This window comes from Hippocampus zosterae, chromosome 7, assembly GCF_025434085.1.
Source record: "Hippocampus zosterae strain Florida chromosome 7, ASM2543408v3, whole genome shotgun sequence".
Lineage (NCBI taxonomy): Eukaryota > Metazoa > Chordata > Actinopteri > Syngnathiformes > Syngnathidae > Hippocampus > Hippocampus zosterae.
This window is the reverse complement of record NC_067457.1, coordinates 16462319-16482578: the sequence shown is the minus strand read 5'-3', so window position 1 is coordinate 16482578 and position 20260 is coordinate 16462319. Positions and strand designations below refer to the sequence as shown.

At 47.9% G+C, this 20260-nt stretch overlaps 1 protein-coding gene across 1 annotated transcript in view; it reads right to left on the bottom strand.

Moving 5' to 3' along the window:
• The window catches only part of gabbr1b (gamma-aminobutyric acid (GABA) B receptor, 1b), a 176873-nt gene that overhangs the window by 6955 nt on the left and 149658 nt on the right, over window positions 1-20260 (bottom strand). The window contains exons 18-23 of the mRNA XM_052071054.1: window positions 18220-18336; window positions 15481-15588; window positions 15254-15347; window positions 12596-12723; window positions 3345-3473; window positions 3045-3188 (exon numbers count right to left, since the gene is read on the bottom strand). Of these exons, the coding sequence (XP_051927014.1) occupies window positions 3045-3188; window positions 3345-3473; window positions 12596-12723; window positions 15254-15347; window positions 15481-15588; window positions 18220-18336 (720 nt within the window). The remainder of the gene's footprint in view (window positions 1-3044; window positions 3189-3344; window positions 3474-12595; window positions 12724-15253; window positions 15348-15480; window positions 15589-18219; window positions 18337-20260) is intronic.

The window sequence follows — 20260 nt, the reverse complement described above, 5'->3', positions numbered from 1 at the left end:
GTCGTAGAGGTGGACGCCTCGGATTCAGGGGTGGGTGCGGTGCTGTCCCAACGCTCCCCAGTCGACCAGAAGCTGCACCCCTGCGCCTTCTTCTCCCGTCGCCTCAGTGCCGCCGAGTCCAACTACGACGTGGGCAACCGGGAACTGTTGGCTGTGGTGACCGCCTTACAGGAGTGGCGGCACTGGCTCGAGGGGGCTAAGGAACCCTTTACTGTTTACACAGATCATAAGAACCTTGCATATCTCCGCTCCGCAAAAAGACTTAACGCCCGTCAGGCCCGGTGGGCCCTCTTCCTCACCAGGTTCGACTTCGTCCTCACCTACTCCCCCGGGTCTAAGAACACTAAGCCTGACGCCCTTTCCCGGCTCCACGAACCTGCGGGGAGGGACCGTTCCCCGGAGACCATCCTCCCGACCCAGTGCATAGTGGGGGCCGTCCAGTGGGAGGTTGAGCAGCGGATCCAGTCCGCCCTGGTGGGGGTGCAGGTGCCGGCAGGGTGCCCAGCGGGGAGGCTGTTCGTGCCTCCTGCCCTTCGTTCGGAGGTCCTGCAGTGGGGACACGGATCCAAGGTGGCGTGTCATCCCGGGGTGAACCGGACTGTGCAGCTCGTCGCCCAGCGTTTCTGGTGGCCGGAGCTCCGCCGCGACGCGACGGAGTTTGTCAAGGCCTGCACCTCCTGCGCCTGCGGCAAGTCGTCACATCAACCTCCGGCAGGACTGCTCCAGCCGCTGCCCATTCCTCCCCGCCCGTGGTCTCACATCGCTGTGGACTTCGTCACGGGCCTACCGCCTTCCCGGGGCCGGACGGTCGTGCTCACGATCGTGGACCGCTTCTCCAAGGCCGCTCACTTTGTGCCCTTGTCCAGGTTGCCGTCGGCGCTGGAGACCGCCAATCTCCTCATCAGGCACGTCTTCCGTCTCCACGGCATTCCGGCGGACATCGTGTCGGATCGGGGGCCCCAGTTTGTGTCCCGCGTCTGGAAGCGGTTCTGCCGGTCCCTCGGAGCTACGGCCAGCCTGACCTCGGGATACCACCCTCAGTCCAATGGACAGGCTGAGCGCGCCAACCAGGATCTGGGGGCGGCCCTCCGCTGTGTTTGTCTCCACCGTCCGGCATCCTGGGCCGACCACCTGCCCTGGGTGGAATATGCCCACAACACTCTCGTCTCCTCCGCTACAGGCAGATCGCCGTTCATGACGGCCTACGGTTACCAGCCACCGCTGTTCCCGTCCCAGGAGGGGCAGGTGGAGGTCCCTTCCGTGCAGCACCACCTTAAGCGGGCCCATCACGTGTGGAGGGAGGCCCGGGCTGCGTTGTCCCGCACTGCGTCCCGGAACCGGCAGATCGCTGATCGTCGTCGGCGCCCGGCGCCCTCATATGCGGTGGGAGAGAAGGTGTGGCTGGCTACGAGGGATCTTCGCCTGGCCGGCTCGTCTGCCAAACTGGGGCCCCGATTCGCTGGCCCGTTCGAGGTCGAGGCCGTCATCAGCCCCGTCGCGGTCAGGCTCCGGCTGCCGGCCTCCATGAAGGTCCACCCCGTGTTCCACGTCTCCCTGCTCAAGCCTGTGTCTTCCAGCGCCTTGGCGCCCCCTCCCGCTCCGCCGCCGCCCCCGCGGGTGGTCGACGGGGACCCAGTGTACACGGTTCGTGCCATCCTGGACTCTCGGCGCAGGGGCAAGGGCTTCCAGTACCTGGTCGATTGGGAGGGCTACGGGCCGGAGGAGCGGCAATGGGTGCCTCGCTCCTGGATCCTTGACCCGTCCCTTCTGCGCGACTTCCACACTGCTCATCCGTCCAAACCGGGTAGTCCGCCGGGAGGCGTCCATTGAGGGGGGGGTACTGTCACGTCGCGTGCTCGCCAGCAGGTGGCGGGTTTTTCCCTCCGCCTGTTCGGCACACCTGCCCGTTATTTCGGGCTGATTACCTGCCTTTATTAAGCGACTCCGGCAGTCATCTCACTGCCGGAGAATTCCTTACCGTGCCATTGCTCTCTATTCGCTATTCTCGTCGCTTGACAATTTCTCGCTGCCCTATTGCCTTACGGCCTCAATCTTCGCGTACTTCATATTGTGACCAAATTGTTATCATCGGTTCTCCTATCTCGGTAGTTCCTCGCCCTTTATCGTTTCGCGAGCGTTTTCGGTTGTCTTCCTTATTTTTTCCTGGTCCTTATTTGACCAGCGTTTTCTGTTACCGTTCTCCCTGTTCGGGCTCCTTTTGTTCTTTATTAAAACCCCTTTTGTTTCTCACAAGATCTTTTCGTTGTCTGCTTTTCCTGGGATCCACCTCGTTTTTTCTGTTGTGCACGAGGCGATTTCTCATCGCCTCGGGCTCAACGTGACAATTTTATTCCGGAAATTTACCGGATCCTCCGTTACATCCGTCTATAGTATGTCCCTCTTGACGCAGGTCAAGGCGCGCTTCTCGGTCATGTGATAGGTTACCGCTAAAATCAAACCAAAGAGCTTGCAAACAGAGTAAAAAACAAACGTCTTTGGGAAGGGGAAACTGCCCAGCCAGGAGACAGAAGAGGGAGCCTACGACTTTCAAGAAAAATATCCGGAGTCCTACATCAAGTACGGATTTATCTCAAAGGGAGATTCCCACGCGTCAAGCCCACTCTGCATAATATGCGGCGACGGTGAGTCGTATTTTTCTTGCACTTTGTATCTTACATTGAAGGCGGGGTTAAACGTTACCATCACGATCAGAGAGTGTTGCGGCCAGATCAGCCGTTCCTTTTGTCATGATTCATGTTTCGAAAATACCATAGTTTTCCTGCACGTCATATTATATTATTTTGTTGTATTTATCTGTCACCCCTTCTTGGCCGGTCCCTGAAAATATTGTCTGGCATGAAACCGGTCCGTGGGGCAACAAAGGTTGGGGACAGCTGGCTTAGGGTGCTTTGTAAGTTTTGTACCAAAATGGCTCAGATGTTCACAAGTTCCAAATCGGTCGCGTTAGAAAAACAACACATCTACCTATTTATTCCAGTTGACAATAGGGTGGCGAGGGAATGAAAGAAAAAAATTTGGCTCACTTCCTGGATTATCTTCTGGAGCTCCTTGTTCTCTCTCTCCAGCTGCCTGGATTTCTCCTCATCATTGTTGTTCATGGAGGAACCCGTCTTCATGGTCTCCTGGGCGTCGGATTGCCATTCACCTCGTGTGATCAGACGTCGCATCTACATGCACAGTAAGACAGGGACAATGTCCAGGTCATTATGGGATTGTAGCAGATCAGATAATGTAGAAGACCGTTTCTGAAAGATATTTTGACTGCTGTTTAAATCTGCGCGAAAGGTGTGACAAATAACAGCGATGTGTTCTTGTTTTTTTACCTTAGGAACAAATAGAACCACCAGGGTGATGTAGACCGAAAAAACGATGGCCAGGGAGGCAAAGGCGAATGAGGCGTCCTGCTGAGAGGACAGGATCATGGTGACGGGGGCTGTGATCAAACAAAGCACCTGAGGAAAAGTGTCGATAGATAAGACATTGTTAGGACGTGTAGGCATTGTAGACAGAACTGTTTTTGTTGATCAACATAAGGAGTTGATTTGTGTTTGTGTGTGGCTTCACAATCAAAGTCATTCATTGGCATCGGATGCGCCTTATTCATTCTGGGGAAGGGGGGGTTGGTGTGAGAAACCAGGAAAGTACCGTATTTTCCGCACTATAAGGTGCCCCGGAGTCTAAGGCGCACCTACAATGAAGGTCCTATTTTAGGGCGCACCGCAGAATAAGGCGCATAGAATAGAAGCGACAATAGTGGCTGCAGTTACGCCATGCATCCACTAGATGTGCTAAAGGGAATATAATACAGCTTTATTAATTTAGAGTAGTGGTTCTTAGCCTGGGTTGGATCGAACCCCAGGGGTTCGGTGAATCGGTCTGAGGGGTTTGACGGAGCTTCTGACAAACCCGACGCAACATGTCAATTAGTTATGACACGCCCGCTTGGCCGTCACTGGCTGCAGATGATCACATTATGTTGCTGTCCAATCAGTGCTGCGGGAAATCTAGTTTGCTCAGTATATGTGACTGTCCTGATGGTACGTCATACAATTTAAAAAACAAAAAAAACTGATGTCTTGAATTTTTATTTACTTTTTTTCAGTTTTTAATAAATGCGTTTTTTTCGGTCTTGAATTTGTAAAAAGTAATATTTTTGTTTTTCACTAATGAAGGGTTCGGCGAATGAACATATGAACTGATTGGGTTCGGGACCTCTAAAAAGGTTAAGAACCACTGATTTGGAGCCTTCACAACCGCTGCAGCTGTAACAAAGCGCTTTACACAACATTGAAAATACTACGTTCAAAAATTCTGAATATTGATCCAGATGTAAGGTGCACTGGATTATAAGGCGCACCGCCGGCTTTTGAGAAAACAGAATGCTTTCAGGTGCGCCGCCTTCTTCTTCTTCTTCTTTTCCTTTCGGCTTTTCCCTTCAGGGGTCGGTACAGCGAACCACTTGCCTCCATCTAACCCTATTTTGTGCATCCTCTTCTATCACTCAAGCTACCTTCATGTCCTCTTTCGCTACATCCATAAACCACCTCTTTGGTCTTCCTCTCGGTCTCCTGTCTGGCAATTCAAGACTTGCCATCCTTCTCCCGATAAATTCACTCTCTCTCTTCTGAACATGTCCAAACCATCTCAGTCTGGCCTCTCTGACTTTCTCTCCAAAACCTCTAACATGCATTGTCCCTCTGATGTAGTCATTCTTGATCCTATCCAACCTGGCCACTCCCAAAGAGAACCTCAACATCTTCATCTCTGCTCCCTTCAGCTCTGCCTCCTGTCTTTTCTTCACTGGCACTGTCTCAAGTCCAAACAGCATGGATGGCATCACCGCAATTTTATACACCTTTCCTTTCATCTTAGCTGAAACTCTTCACTCGCAAATCACACCTGACACTTTTCACCAGCCGTTCCAGCCTGCCTGTACACGCTTCTTCATCTCTTTTCTGCACTCTCCATTGCCCTGGACAGTTGACTCCAAAGTAGTTAAAATCCTCCACCTTCTTTATCTCTTCTCCCTGTAACCTCACTCTTGTACTTGGGTCCCTCTCATTCACACACATGTACTCCGTCTTGCTGCGACTGACCTGCATTCTTCTTCTTTCCAGGGCAAACCTCCACCTCTCTAGCTTCTCCTCCACCCATTCCCTGCTCTCACCACAGATGACTATGTCATCTACAAACATCATAGTCCATTCCTGTCGAACCTCGTCTGTCAGCCTGTCCATCACCATAGGGAATAAAAAGGGGCTCAGACCTGACCCCTGGTGAAGTCCCACCTCCACCTTGAATTCCTCCATCACACCTTCAACACACCTCACCACAGTTTTACAGCCATCATACATGTCCTGCAGGTGCGCCTTATAGTACGGAAAATACAGTAAATTGGATTTGTGGGAAGGCCGTGAATTGGTTCTGTGCCATTTGAGCAATTGTACCAATTCAGTTTTTCCACACAATGTTGATTATGTACTTATAGTGATTCGTGAATACTGACATTTTTCAATTTGCAATAGCAGCATTGTCCTTTTAGAAGATGAAAATGGAACAATATGGCGAGCGAGTAAACGAGTAATTGACACAGTTACAGACAGACATTATTTTGTGTCACCAAATAGCTCATTTTATTCTACCTTAACAAAAATAAATAAAATAAAAATCCTACCCCTCCGTGAGTCGTCACCTTACCGTGGTGGAGGGGTTTGTGTGTCCCAATGATCCTAGAAGCTAAGTTGTCTGGGGCTTTATGCCCCTGGCAGGGTCACCCATGGCAAACAGGTTCTAGGTGAGGGGCCAGACAAAGCACGGCTCAAAGACCCCTTATGATGAGCAAAATATATGGACCAAGGTTTCCCTTGCCCGGACGCGGGTCACCGGGGCCCCCCTCTGGAGCCAGGCCTGGAGGTGGGGCTCGTTGGCAAGCGCCTGGTGGCCGGGCCTACACCCATGGGGCCCGGCCGGGCACAGCCCGAAGAGGCAACGTGGGTCCCCCTTCCCATGGGCTCACCACCCATGAGAGGGGCCAAAGGGGTCGGGTGCAATGTGAGCTGGGCGGCAGCCAAAGGCGGGGACCCTGGTGGTCCGATCCTCGGCTGCAGAAGCTAGCTCTTGGGACATGGAATGTCACCTCTCTGGCAGGGAAGGAGCCCGAGCTGGTGTGTGAGGCAGAGAATTTCCGACTGGATATAGTCGGACTTGCCTCCACACACAGCCTGGGTTCTGGTACCAGTTCTCTCGAGAGGGGTTGGACTCTCTTCCACTCTGGAGTTGCTCACGGTGAGAGGCGCAGAGCAGGTGTGGGCATACTCATTGCCCCCCGGCTCAGTGCCTGTACATTGGGGTTCACACCGGTAGACGAGAGGGTTGCCTCCCTCCGCCTGCGGGTGGGGGGACGGGTCCTGACTGTTGTTTGTGCATATGCACCAAACAGCAGCTCAGCATACCCACCCTTTTTGGAGTCCTTGGAGGGTGTGCTGGAGAGTACTCCTGCTGGGGACTCCCTTGTTCTGCTGGGGGACTTCAATGCTCACGTGGGCAATGACAGTGAGACCTGGAGGGGCGTGATTGGGAGGAACGGCCCCCCCGATCTGAACCCGAGTGGTGTTTTGTTATTGGACTTCTGTGCTCGTCACGGATTGTCCATAACGAACACCTTGTTCAAACATAAGGGTGTCCATATGTGCACTTGGCACCAGGACACCCTAGGTCGCAGTTCGATGATCGACTTTGTTGTTGTATCATCGGATTTGCGGCCGCATGTTCTGGACACTCGGGTGAAGAGAGGGGCGGGGCTGTCAACTGATCACCACCTGGTGGTGAGTAGGCTCCGATGGTGGGGGAAGATGCCGGTCCGTCCTGGCAGACCCTAACGTATAGTGAGGGTTTGTTGGGAGCGTCTGGCGGAATCCCCTGTCAGAAGGAGTTTCAACTCCCACCTCCGACAGAGCTTTTCCCATGTTCCGGGGAAGGCGGGGGACATTGAGCGGGTGGACCGTGTTCCGTGCCTCTATTGTTGAGGCGGCCAATCTGAGTTGTGGCCGTAAGGTGGTTGGTGCCTGTCGTGGCGGCAACCCCCGTACTCGCTGGTGGACACCAGCAGTAAGGGATGCCGTCAAGCTGAAGAAGGAGTCCTATCAAGCCTTTATGGCCTGTGGGACCCCAGAGGCAGCTGACGGGTATCGATTGGCCAAGCGGGCCGCGGCTTCGGTGGTCGCCGAGGCAAAAACCCGAGCGTGGGAAGAGTTCGGTGAGGCCATGGAAGCCGACTTCCGGACGGCTTCGAGGAAATTCTGGTCCACCATCCGACGTCTCAGGAGGGGGAAGCAGTGCACCACTAACACTGTGTACAGTGGGGATGGGGCGCTGCTGACTTCGACTCGGGACGTTGTGAACCGGTGGGCAGAGTACTTCGAAGACCTCCTCAACTCCACCAACACGCCTTCCTTGGAGGAAGCAGAGCCCGGGGACTCTGAGATGGGCTCTCCTATCTCTGTGGTTGAAGTCACCGATGTGGTTAAAAAGCTCCTTGGTGGCAAGGCCCCAGGGGTGGATGAGATCCGCCCGGAGTTCCTCAAGGCTCTGGATGTTGTGGGGCTGTCCTGGTTGACACGCCTCTGCAACATCGCGTGGACAACAGGGAGAGTGCCTCTGGATTGGCAGACCGGGGTGATAGTCCCTCTTTTTAAAAAGGGGGACCGGAGGGTGTGTTCCAACTACAGAGGGATCACACTCCTCAGCCTCCCTGGTAAGGTCTATTCAGGGGTGCTGGAGAGGAGGGTCCGTCAGGAAGTCGAGCCTCAGATTGAGGAGGAGCAGTGTGGTTTTCGTCCCGGCCGTGGAACAGTGGACCAGCTCTACACCCTTAGCAGGGTCCTCGAGGGTATGTGGGAATTCACCCAACCAGTCTACATGTGTTTTGTGGACTTGGAGAAGGCGTTTGACCGTGTCCCTCGGGGAGTTCTGTGGGGGGTGCTTCGTGGGTATGGGGTACCGAACCCCCTGATACGGGCTGTTCGGTCACTATACCACCGATGTCAGAGTTTGGTTCGCATTGCCGGCAGTAAGTCGGAATCGTTTCCAGTGGAGGTAGGACTCCGCCAAGGCTGCCCTTTGTCACCGATTCTGTTCATAACCTTTATGGACAGAATTTCTAGGCGCAGCCGAAGCGTTGAGGGGGTCCGTTTTGGGGGCCTCAGTATTTCATCCCTGCTTTTTGCAGATGATGTGGTGCTGTTGGCTCCTTCAAACGGGGCTCTCCAACTCTCACTGGAGCGTTTCGCAGCCGAGTGTGAAGCGGTTGGGATGAAAATCAGCACCTCCAAATCTGAAACCATGGTCCTCAGTCGGAAAAGGGTGGAGTGCCCCCTCCGGGTCGGGGAGGAGATCTTACCCCAAGTGGAGGAGTTCAAGTATCTTGGGGTCTTGTTCACGAGTGGGGGTAGGAGGGAGCGGGAGATCGACAGGCGGATCGGTGCAGCGTCTGCTGGACGTTGTATCGGTCTGTCGTGGTGAAGAAGGAGCTGAGCCAAAAGGCGAAGCTCTCAATTTACCGGTCGATCTACGTCCCAACCCTCACCTTTGGTCACGAGCTATGGGTCGTGACCGAAAGAACGAGATCCCGGATACAAGCGGCTGAAATGAGTTTTCTCCGCAGGGTGTCCGGGCTCTCCCTTAGAGATAAGGTGAGAAGCTCAGTCATCCGGGAGGGGCTCAGAGTCGAGCCGCTTCTCCTCCACATCGAGAGGAGCCAGATGAGGTGGCTTGGGCATCTGATTCGGATGCCTCCTGAGCGCCTCCCCGGTGAGGTGTTCCGGTCATGTCCCACCGGGAGGAGACCCAGAGGAAGACCCAGGACACGCTGGAGAGACTATGTCACCCAGCTGGCCTGGGAACGACTCGGGATCCCCCGGGGAGAGCTGGAAGAAGTAGCTAGGGAGAGGGAAGTCTGGGCTTCCCTGCTAATGCTGTTGACCCCGCGACCCGGCCCCGGATAAGCGGTAGATGATGGATGGATGGATGGATGGATAAAAATCCTTCCCAATGTTCTTTGTTGCACAACAAGTTTGTGTGTTGTCGAGCTAATTGACTTAACACCATAACAACAGTGTCGGGAGAGCTGCCTTTGCCGTTTCCTTCGCTGTGCGATTGCAGGCTCGTCGACAAGAAACTTCGGAAAAAGACACGGGGCGTAATCTGCTCCAGGGCCGAAATGCAATTACTCAGAGGCCACTCACGTAAAAAATCTATCCATCAAACCGGACCCATGAGATTTTTCTATCCAATGGTTAAAACGACTCAGGCAGAAATAACGCCACGTCGATGCGGTAAACATCGAGCAAACATCAGAACAGAAGTGAAAGCCCACCACTTGATGTGTCAGGAACCCACTCACTTTCCAAATACGGGTGGCTGAAGCAGTCTTGTCACCCGCTGTAAGGGGAGAGTTTTATTCACCAATTTTTATGTTTTATAAGTGGCAGTGTGTGACAATCGTTTGAACGACAGCATACATGAATTTGGGTTAAATTCACATCACTGCATCGTGTACTTTGTAAACACCGACGACACAAAATCAGAAGGAGGAACAGAGTATATTCGGTATCGACATCATCGTCTTTTGCAACACATGTCAACATTTGATGATTATGATTTGAATCCGGAACACAGTTTTGATGCGGGTGCATCAAATCCAACCGACCGAATTGTTTGACTGTGAAGTATATCGAGATACGTATAAAATTGAGCGAGATGGTTTCTTTCCGCCTGAATGCGACACTTACAATAGTGACAACTTTATTCATTTGTATGAAAATGACAACTCGGCACTGATTGCATCATACCCTCTCAAAATGAGCCACATCATATTGAACCGTATCAGAATCCCAACGAATCGACCCGAATGGAATCGTTCCTCGAATCGTATTGCATCCAGTGTATCGAGATATGTATCGACACGTCTTTAATTGGAGGGATGCACACCCCTAATAATGTATAATGGAGCATTGTAAAGTGTGCGGGTACAATTGGCTGTTTCCCATCGCCTCTCCCCAAGAACCGCGACTGACGATATGTTGTTCACTCAATTAATCTCAAAACTAAGAGCAGAAAGGAGAAAAGTTGCGAACAAAACGTTTCGGGAGGGTGCTTGACTGTCAGCAACAACGCTCATGGTTTCGTTACGTTTCTGGCTAACAGGTGCCATTGGAGGGCTTGTCCTCTGTCGTCGCACCTGTTGGTCATTAATTATTTTCATTTCACTCGGGGTTCGGATCATTGTGCTTCTGTCATGGGTCTTTCTTTCTTTGTTACTTTGGTTTCCAGGACTTTGTGTTTTTGGATTAATTTTTTCTAGTGAACCTCAGTTTGTGTTTTTGTGAATACATTTTGCTCAGTACACCCTGCTTCTCCTGCCTGTCTGCTTTTTTTGGGTCCTCTAACCATAACGCCCCCTCATGACAATGACATAATTAAAATAGCGCTGCAAGCAAATACGGACAAAAGGACAATTACACGACGAGATGACAGGTGGAGAAGATGAAATGGGATGAAGCCCGGGATGGGCTTCTTGGAGGTGGGGGACATAAGAAAGGCGTAGCTGAGGTAAAAAATCGATAGACATCGATCGACAGTCAGTCAGCCCTGTACCAAAGCTAAAAAAAGAAAAAAAAGCCCATTCAGAAGGGCAAATAAAGGGAATGAATGCACTTTACCAGCAGCAGCAGGAGCAATCCGGTTGTTCTGTACGTGCAAATAACAGCAGACGAACAAAATCCTGTCCACCACTTGTATGGAACTCATCTATTTCATTCCACTTCATCTCTTTGAATCCAACAATCTGGTCACCCATCACCAATCTGTAGTCAAAGGCATCGTCAACCATGTCGGCTTCAATTAATACTCCTGGCCCAAATGAAATAATTTATAAGCGAATAAACAAGAAAAGGTTTTTACTCCAACAGCAACTTCTATTTGCGTAATGATAGTTTCGAGATTGACACTTGCTGGGCACTTCAGTAGATGCTGCATGTAACCGGTTGATGCGATTGAATTTAAAAAATGGATTAACCTATGTGAGTAAAGAGATTGAAAAGAATTCAAATCATCATCGTCTGTTGTACTTCTATCATTCGAGATCATTTTTCGCTATTTCCATCCATCCATCCATCCATCCATCCATCCATCTATTTTCTGATCCGAGGGGCATGCTGGAGCCGATCCAAACTGTCTTCGGGCAGTAGGCCGGGTACACCCTAAACCGGTTGCCAGCCAATCGCAGGGCACACAGAGACGAACAACCATATGTGCTCACAATCACACCTAGGGACAATTTAGAGTGTTCTATTAACCTGCCACGCATGTTTTTGGAATGTGGGAGGAAACCGGAGAAAACCCACGGGGAGAATAAGCAAACTCTACACACCTCTGCACTGTGAGGCCGACGCGTTAACCAGTCGTCCACCATTTGTGCTCTCCTAGGGACAATTTCGAGTGTTCACTCAGCCTGCCATGCACGTTTTTGGAATGTGCGAGGAAACCGGAGTACCCGGAGAAAACCTGCGCAGGCCTGGGGAGAACATGCAAACTCTACACAGGAAGGACGGAGCTGGAATCGAACCCGGTACCTCTGCACTGTGAGGCCGACGGGCTAACCACTCAACTACCGGGCTGCCTTTCGCTACTTCCACCTCCCACCAAAATGTTTGCCAGTGAAATTCCATTTATATCACTGGTCTTAACAGGATGAAGGAAATTGAAGAACTCAACGTTTCTAACACGTGAAAAGACAATTTCTGTGGAAAACAAGAGGCAGAAATTGCATGGACTTACCATTTCAATGGATAAGAGATGTAAGAGTGATATCGAAGGAGGGGCTCAAGCGACCTGATTTTATATAACACAGCACTGAATCTGTCTCGTTTGGACCGAGCGTTGGGTTCGCAATGTCACCCAATTTGGGTTACTGTGATTTTCTCTGTTGTGAATTCAAGAAACGTTGTCAAAGGGGCCATCTGTAGTAAAAAAATCCAGATTCCAGATGACACGGACATAATCAAGGAAGGGAAATATTCACTTGGTTAACTTGACAGAGGAGTGGAGTGTAAGACCAAGTCTTCAGACTTATGCAGATCTGACAAGCGACTGAAACACATTTAGCTCATGAAGAGTTATGTCTATCTAGCTTTCCAGGTGATCTTAATTTCACCTTGTCGAAGCGTTGAAAAGCATGATGTACCCTTTAATATCTCATATTTGGCTGAACTTTCTGTTCTCAAACAAGGAGCTTAACGGCTAAACCCTTCTCTGCACCCTGTAACCTGACAACATGATAAGGTGTCGACTGTAGTAACCGCTATCCCTGAAAGGGTTAAAATCATAACATCCATAGCATCCAATCCTGGCTCAATGAGAAGTCAAATTTCATCAGTCGTCTTAATCATGCTGTCCATATTTTGACATTGTGAGCCCAAGATGACACCTAAGAACAATCTTTTATGAGGATGACCATACGACTGTGCACATTTAATATGATTGGTTTCATGTGATGTATTCTGTTCGTGGCACTCACGGCAACATTATAAATGGCCATGCCCACAGCTCGGTGGTCGTTGATTTTCTCAGTGGAGATAGACTTGGTTTCGTAAGCCAGGAAGATACCGAGCAGCAGCAGTAAGCCTTTGTAACCGTACACCACACCTGGACAGAAAAATGGAGAGAAAACACAGTATGGGTTTTACAGTGCATGAGGTTAAGAGAAGTTTTGGAGTAACACAATGGCAGGACTCAGTTAGGTGTTTTTTTTCCCCTGCATTTTTCGACATCCTCCCACATTCCCAAAACATGTACGTTAGGTTTATTATCACTCGACACATCCCCGGTGTATGAATGTAGCGGTTTGTCCACATGTGTCCTGCCATCGGCTGGTGGCTGCCCATCACTCGGCTGTGATAAGAAAAGTACAGGTAACTAAAGAGCAACATAGAAAACTGTATTTTCTGCACTATCAGGTGCTTCGGATTATAACGTGCACCTTCAATGAATGGCCTATTTTAACCCTTGAGAACCCATGGGGTCAGATTTGGCAATAACTGAGTTATTATGAATAACTTCAGTAAATAACTGAACATGTATCAGTTATTTAATGTACAGTATAATTTATCATTTTCCAAAGAAGAAAGGGTTCTTGGGTTCTCCAGGGTTAGAACTGTTTTCGTTTATAGGGTGCACAGCATTATAAGGCGCATAAAATAGAAACTATGATCGTGGCTGTGGTTGCGCTATGCATCCACTAGATGGTGCTATGCTAAAGGGAATACAATACAATACAGCTTTATTTAGATAGAGGTTTCACAACCGCTTCAGCTGTAACATTGAGAACTGGTCACAAACATGGACATGAAACATATGAATATAAATGACATTGCAAAACAATAAATGAAAGACAAAAGTAGACAATTGATAAAACAAAAAGCCTCATGGGCTCACATCCACAAACAGCCTGAGAAGTCTTGCTTGTCTCCTTCTTCCTTCATTTATTCATTCATTCATCTTCCGAGCCGCTTAACCCTCATTAGGGTCGCGGGGGGCGCTGGAGCCTATCCCAGCTGTCTTCGGGCATTAGGCGGGGGACACCCTGAATCGGTTGCCAGCCAATCGCAGGGCACACCGAAACGAACAACCATTCGCACTCACACTCACACCTAGGGACAATTTAGAGTGTTCAATCAGCCTGCCACGCATGTTTTTGGAATGTGGGAGGAAACCGGAGCACCCGGAGAAAACCCACGCAGGCCCGGGGAGAACATGCAAACTTCACACAGAGAGGCCGGAGCTGGAATCAAACCCGGTACCTCCACACTGTGAAACCAACGTGCTAACCACTGGACTACCGGGCCGCCCTTCAGTTTAGTCAGTAGTTAAATATGCTTTTGATATTCAGAGCTCACAAAGTAATTGTCTATTTGTTTGAGTGTGTGTTGGCGAACGCTAATTGTGTTTCTCAATTAGTGTCGGGCAGAACTCTTTGAGGTTACAAGTGGTTCCTGCTAATAATCGCCACTGGATGGCATAGGACCACTAACAGGGAAATAATTCAATGGGGAATATAAAGAGAGTTACACTCTCTTTATTTTAGACACATGCACGCTGTCGGCTTTTGAGAAAATTGAATGCTTTTAGGTGCGCCTTATAGTGCGGAAAATACGGTAATTCTGAAATGTTAACACTATAATATAACGACAGAAGTGATATTTTACGTTTGAAAGTAGCTTCGCCAGCACTGCATGGAAATAATGAATGTCAACAGTGTCATGAGAGCATCATATGCATTATGTGTGTGCTGTTCATATTCATCTCCATTCCATGAGCCTGAGGGGAAAACATACATAGGATACTATAGCTTTTAAAATTGTACCCTGGCATCGTACTGATTCTACAGCAGCACCGTCACGATCTAGGGCTTTGGCTCTTCATTTATAAATAAACTAGACCATGTTATGACAATCCCTTCAACTTCAAGAGCTTGGCAAAATGAAAAATGGAAAAAGCATTTCAGAGCCAATTCTTTGTTCACTCAGACATCGACACAAGAACAGTCCAATTTAAAGAACACAGATTCAAGCACTGGTTCCCTCGTCCAATTACTAGAACAGAAAAAAAAATTGCCCAGAGTGAAACTCCTCATTAATGTGAATCTTTTATGAGAATCCCGATGTTGTTAACACTAACTACAATATCCTTTTAGTGTGTGTGTGTGTGTGTGTGTGTGTGGTTTTGAGATTTTTCAGTGTTCATCAAAAGGTCCAAAGAAATACATTTTTAACCAGCCAGATTTGGGAGCATATACTGCAAATATCAAAACAATAATTGGATAAACTAATAAACTGGATACTGTATTTAATTGCCAGAGAATATCAACGGCAGTGAATTTTTTTCGCTGTACATTTAGAATGCTCACTTAAAACTGCGAAGGAGCTAGTCGACTTCAAACGTCAGGCCAGCATTCCCTCTGCACTCTTCCAATGAGGGCAGAAGTGAGAGAGACGATTAAGAAAGGCAGCAAATGTGAACCGTTCCATCCATTAATCATGACGGGGAATGTGAGGTCACTTTAACCCTTTCATGCACCAATAATGACCTGTGACCTGTAAGATGATAAGCTGTCCATTGTAGTCTGTTCCGTTCGGTTCAGTTCCAAAAGTCAGAAATGTCTTGTTTTTCAACCTACCTAGCCAGGTGTTCATTTTTTCCGAGCTGCAGTGCTCCAATAATGGTTGGATTAAAACATCCAGGTCTCCTTTTGGGGCTTCTCGGGTGAACTTCTGTGCACATGCCGACAACATCATCATCAGACATGAATATTGTATTGTATTTTTTTTTTTGAAACGACGAGTTGTTGTTTTCTTGCTCACATCTACAACAGATTGCATGATGTCTTGATAAACATACAGTTACCTCCACCGTGATATGTAACGGATCCACAATCTGCCAGATCATGAGAGACAAGAAGTCGATGCCAAGCAGGACGCCGAGAGTTGCGTAGAGTTTCCATGGCTCCAGGTGCTGCGGGGACACAGCAAGGGTCAGGAAAAGGCACAAATTCTCTCTCTCTCGCTCTCTTTTATCTGATGTTGTGAAAGAGGGATTTCTGAAGCCACAAACAGAGCCGCCAGAGCTGCTCCAGAAACAATGATCCATCACTAACTGAAGCCAATTCTATCTGCCCTCAAAGCACTGAGCCATGACAGCAACGAGACAAAAAGACATTCAAATGGGAATGCACACCCGACCGGATTTTTCCACAGGAAAAACAGGTGTTGCTTTATGGTACTGTGATTAAGAATAGAATGATTTTCTTGGATCAGGTCCAATTTAATAAAGTGGGGATTGATTTGGTGCATTGCTTGACATGATCAAGGTCTCTGGTTATGCAGATCGGAAAAAAAATGAAATCAGTGGATATTGAGGATCAGTTGCGACACAAGCTGCTGTTGCAAGTCGCTGTTATCGTATGGTTGGGCCCTTTTTTTTTGTCGGCAGGTGCCCGTACGCTTGGCGTAGAAACAAATCTACACCCACACCCTTGCACTGGGCATGGGTGCAATGCGGTATCCAACATGCACGAGCGACAACATCATCCGCAATGGGAGATCTTGCAGTTTACGTGCCAATATTATGCATGGACCCCAGTGAGTTTATATCTGTTTCTGCAATGTCATTTCCCGCTCTGATTTTAATACAAATATGGGATGCCATTACGTGTGGACTCACCTACGTTCCATCCCATAATGGCGCCCAACGGTGCAAATACCCCATTATGTTCTACCTGTGCACAAGTCGAACGAAATACCAAAAGACGCAAACTCCACGCAGAAACACACACTGCCCTTTGTGCTAGACTTGCGCCGGGAATGAAAATAGGGCCTGTTGTGCTAACACAAAGACAACCAGGATTTTGAAAGTATTAGACCGACCAGAGCTGTCCATCAGTTTGAGAGATTGCGCTCTGACAATGATGTCATCACCTAAAATGATCAGTACTCACTGCTGAGTGTCGAATAAAAGTTCATAAAAATTTTGTTGCGGGTTTCTTGAAAGTATGTCATATAAAAGACTGAGAATCAGTTGGTGGTTCATTTGCCTTTGCTTTAGTGTAAGCCGATCCTATCATACCAAAACATTTATTGCATGAATTAGATATACTTTATTGCAATGCAGGTTAATTTATTTCTCGTCTTTGTTTAAAAAAAATACATGGGAAGAGCAGATTTTAAAAATATCTTAATTGCGATATTTAGAGGGGGAGGAGTGATCGCAACTAGATTATTAAAAAAAAAATCATTCAGCGCTACAACACATATAGATGGCGCATCTTTAAACATAAACCTAGCACAGCTTCTACCCCAACAAGGTGAAAGGAAAAAAGAAATATACAACCACTAAATGTTCAAAATACTGTACGTTCCTAGTTTATAAAAAAAAAAAAAAAAAAACATGGGCGACAAATCTATCAAGTGTATGAAGTACAGTGGATGCATTTTGAGTCACCTCTTAAACACTCCATGTATTTATGGAAATCACATGTGTATTTTTTTTGCCGAAACTTCGCTCATCGGATCGGTCACAATCATTTTGGATCATAATATTTGACTTTGTCCAAAAGATTAGTGCAGTGGTTCTTAACCTGGGGTTCGATGAATCGGTCTCAGGGGTTTGACGAAGATTCCACCATGGAAGTTAAGACACAGCCGACTGTTGGAATAAATCTAATTCTGTTATCCCATATTTACTCTGTGTAATCTGTTTCAGAGTGAAACCTCGCAAACTCACGCCCACTTGACCATCGCTGGCTGCAGATGATCACATGACATTGCTTGTCCAATCGGTGTTGCGGTAAATTTAGTTTGCTCAGTAGTCAACGTGTGACTGTTGTGATGTACGTTTTTTTATTTATTTTTTGTTGAATGTTTTAAGACCTGCCAACCATGTTGAGTAAAAAAATAAATAAATAAAGTGGTCGGACAAATATGTACTTCATTGAATCAGCTTATCGTGTTATAAAGTTACAGGTCGCATGAAAGGGTTAAAGTCACGACCTAAATAAACGGCAGCGCCATCAAATGAAATTGCAGCTGATTCGATTATTTATTTATTAAATACGTACGGCGATGCAATGGGCATTTCCTCCCGTGTTTGCAGCAATTGGAGCGTGAGACAGAAGTGTATTAATGTAAACTCCATGAGTTTTGTCAAAGCTCAGTAATAGAAAGCGAAGGCTATTCATAAATATTCAGCAAGGCGCCGCATCTCTTCGCTGAGAGGAGTCTTGCTCTCGAGTCACAGCAGGATCATCCTCGAAGATATTCTCATCAACGGCGAATATCGCCGTGAGATGGAACGAGGATGTGGCCGTTGGGACCAATTGGAAGAGTTTGTTGGCTTGGCAGAAGGACGAATAGATGACAGAGAACGCTCAAGGGCAAATCGTGTGCCAATTGTATAAGTGGAGTGTGAGTAAAGGTAAAAAGATAACAGTTGACTTGTAAATCATCTCTGTCGAGGGAGCTTGCCCTTGAAGGAGATGATTAAATAAAACTGAATGCCGCTGCTCGGCGGAGGAGCTTGGGCGAGACTTAACTTCCCCTGCAACACATGTGCAGCCAATCCCAGCCATGGCTTCCCTTTCACAATTACCTTCTTCTTATCCTTCTTCTCATCCTTCTTGGTGAAGACGGTGTGGACCCACCAGATTTTGGTGAACATGCTGCCGTATGCAAGGCTGAAACCCAGACCCAGCAGCCAAAGTCGAAACTGTGAGAGAAACGACGATATTAAGTGACCTCGGAATCTTGGCTTCATATATATTTATATCACACAAATGAACCAAATAAGTTTCACAGACACTTGCCATCATTAAGCCCGGTTTGAGTTTAATAGACTTTGCAAAGTAACCTTGAAATTAGCTGAAAACTTCCCAGAGGCTCTCTGATTCTGTTACCTGCATTGTGTATCTGGTTTTGCTACGGTCGTGGGGAACGCAAGGGAAGACCTTCAATTAGGAACGAAATGAAGATGGCCAAGGTAATTACTGAATCTGCTTTAGATAAGAGGGTCGTTTTACAATTTCATTAGTTTCCCCCTCGATCTCAGGGGACAGCTGTGACACCGGGACAAGCATTGAGGTCACTTTCACTTCAATTAAAGGCTCTATTTCTTGGCTAGGCTATTCATAATGCCATATTTAACCCTTTCAGGGACAGCGGTTGCTACAGTGGACAGCTTATCATCAGGTTACAGGAAAGTGTGAATGTTTTCAATAAATACGGAAATACCGTATTTTCCGGACTATAAGTCGCAATTTTTTTCATAGTTTGGCCGGGGGTGCGACTGATACTCTGGAGCGACTTATGTGTCAAATTATTAAGACATGAATATGTCATTTCACATGTTATTTTCACATCAAACCACTAGAGGTTTGATGTGAAACCTCTAGTGGCCAGTTTAGTCCCAGAGTCTCCTACAATCCTAGAAAATCATAATGTCCCATCACTGAGAAGCTATTTTTGGAACCTACAGGGTTACTATTGTGGTTGTTAGGGGGCTAATTGGTTCCCCCGGGCACCAATGGAGATTCTTCCTCTATGGTCAAACACTCGATAGGTTGTGAAATTAGAAATACAACCTACATGAAAGAAAAAAAACTAACCTCAACAATTGCACAAAACATGTTCAATCATTATCATCATCATCATCATCACCATTATCATCATCTGTGTGATGGCAGACTTTCAGTATCTCATGAGACTTCAGCTTAGCGAGCATCTAAAGGATTTACGATGTAGGTATATTTAGCTTTTGCTTTGTGTGCGCGCGCGCACGCGTTTTGTGATGCCATCACAGAAGGGTCCCAGTGAGAGCGAAGGGGAGAACTATAATTGAAGCGTAAAACCGATGCGCTACCTGGAAAAGCAGTGTCATGCCTCTGTCCTGGGGGCGCCATACAATAGAGTGGGAAAAAAAAGATTTAAAAGCACACTGAAAAGTGAGCTGTTTAATCTTCAAGACAACCGCTTTGAGATTTTTTTTCTCTTTTTTCAACACAATTGCTATCTGCCCTGCCGGGACGTGTTCCACAGTTAAAGGGGAAGTTAGGAATTGGCGCGGTTGTTAAATCCAGCTTCTTTCATCTTAGGCAGCTGGCTAAAGTAAAGACTCTCCTTTCTCAAGAGCACTTTATAAAAGTAATTCATGCCTTTGTCACTTCTTATCTGGATGACTGTAATGCGCCTTGGAGTCAGCCAATTCTCCATCAAACATTTCCAGTAGGTCAAATGCTGCTGCTCACCTCTTGCCTGGCACTCGTAAAAGGCAGCACGTGACGCCTACTCTGGAATCCCTTCACTGGCTCCCTATTATTATTCATTCATTCATCTTCCGAGCCGCTTGATCCTCACTAGGGTCGCGGGGGGTGCTGGAGCCTATCCCAGCTGTCTTCGGGCAGTAGGCGGGGGACACCCTGAATCGGTTGCCAGCCAATCGCAGGGCACACAGAAACGAACAACCATTCACACTCACATTCACACCTAGGGACAATTTAGAGCAGGGGTGTCCAAACTTTTTGCCAAGGGGGCCAGATTTTATGTGGTAAAATGTCGGGGGGCCGACCTAGGCTGACATTCTTTACATTGAACAACAATATTGTTCAACAAATTTTAGTAAGCCAGTCTGTTTCACA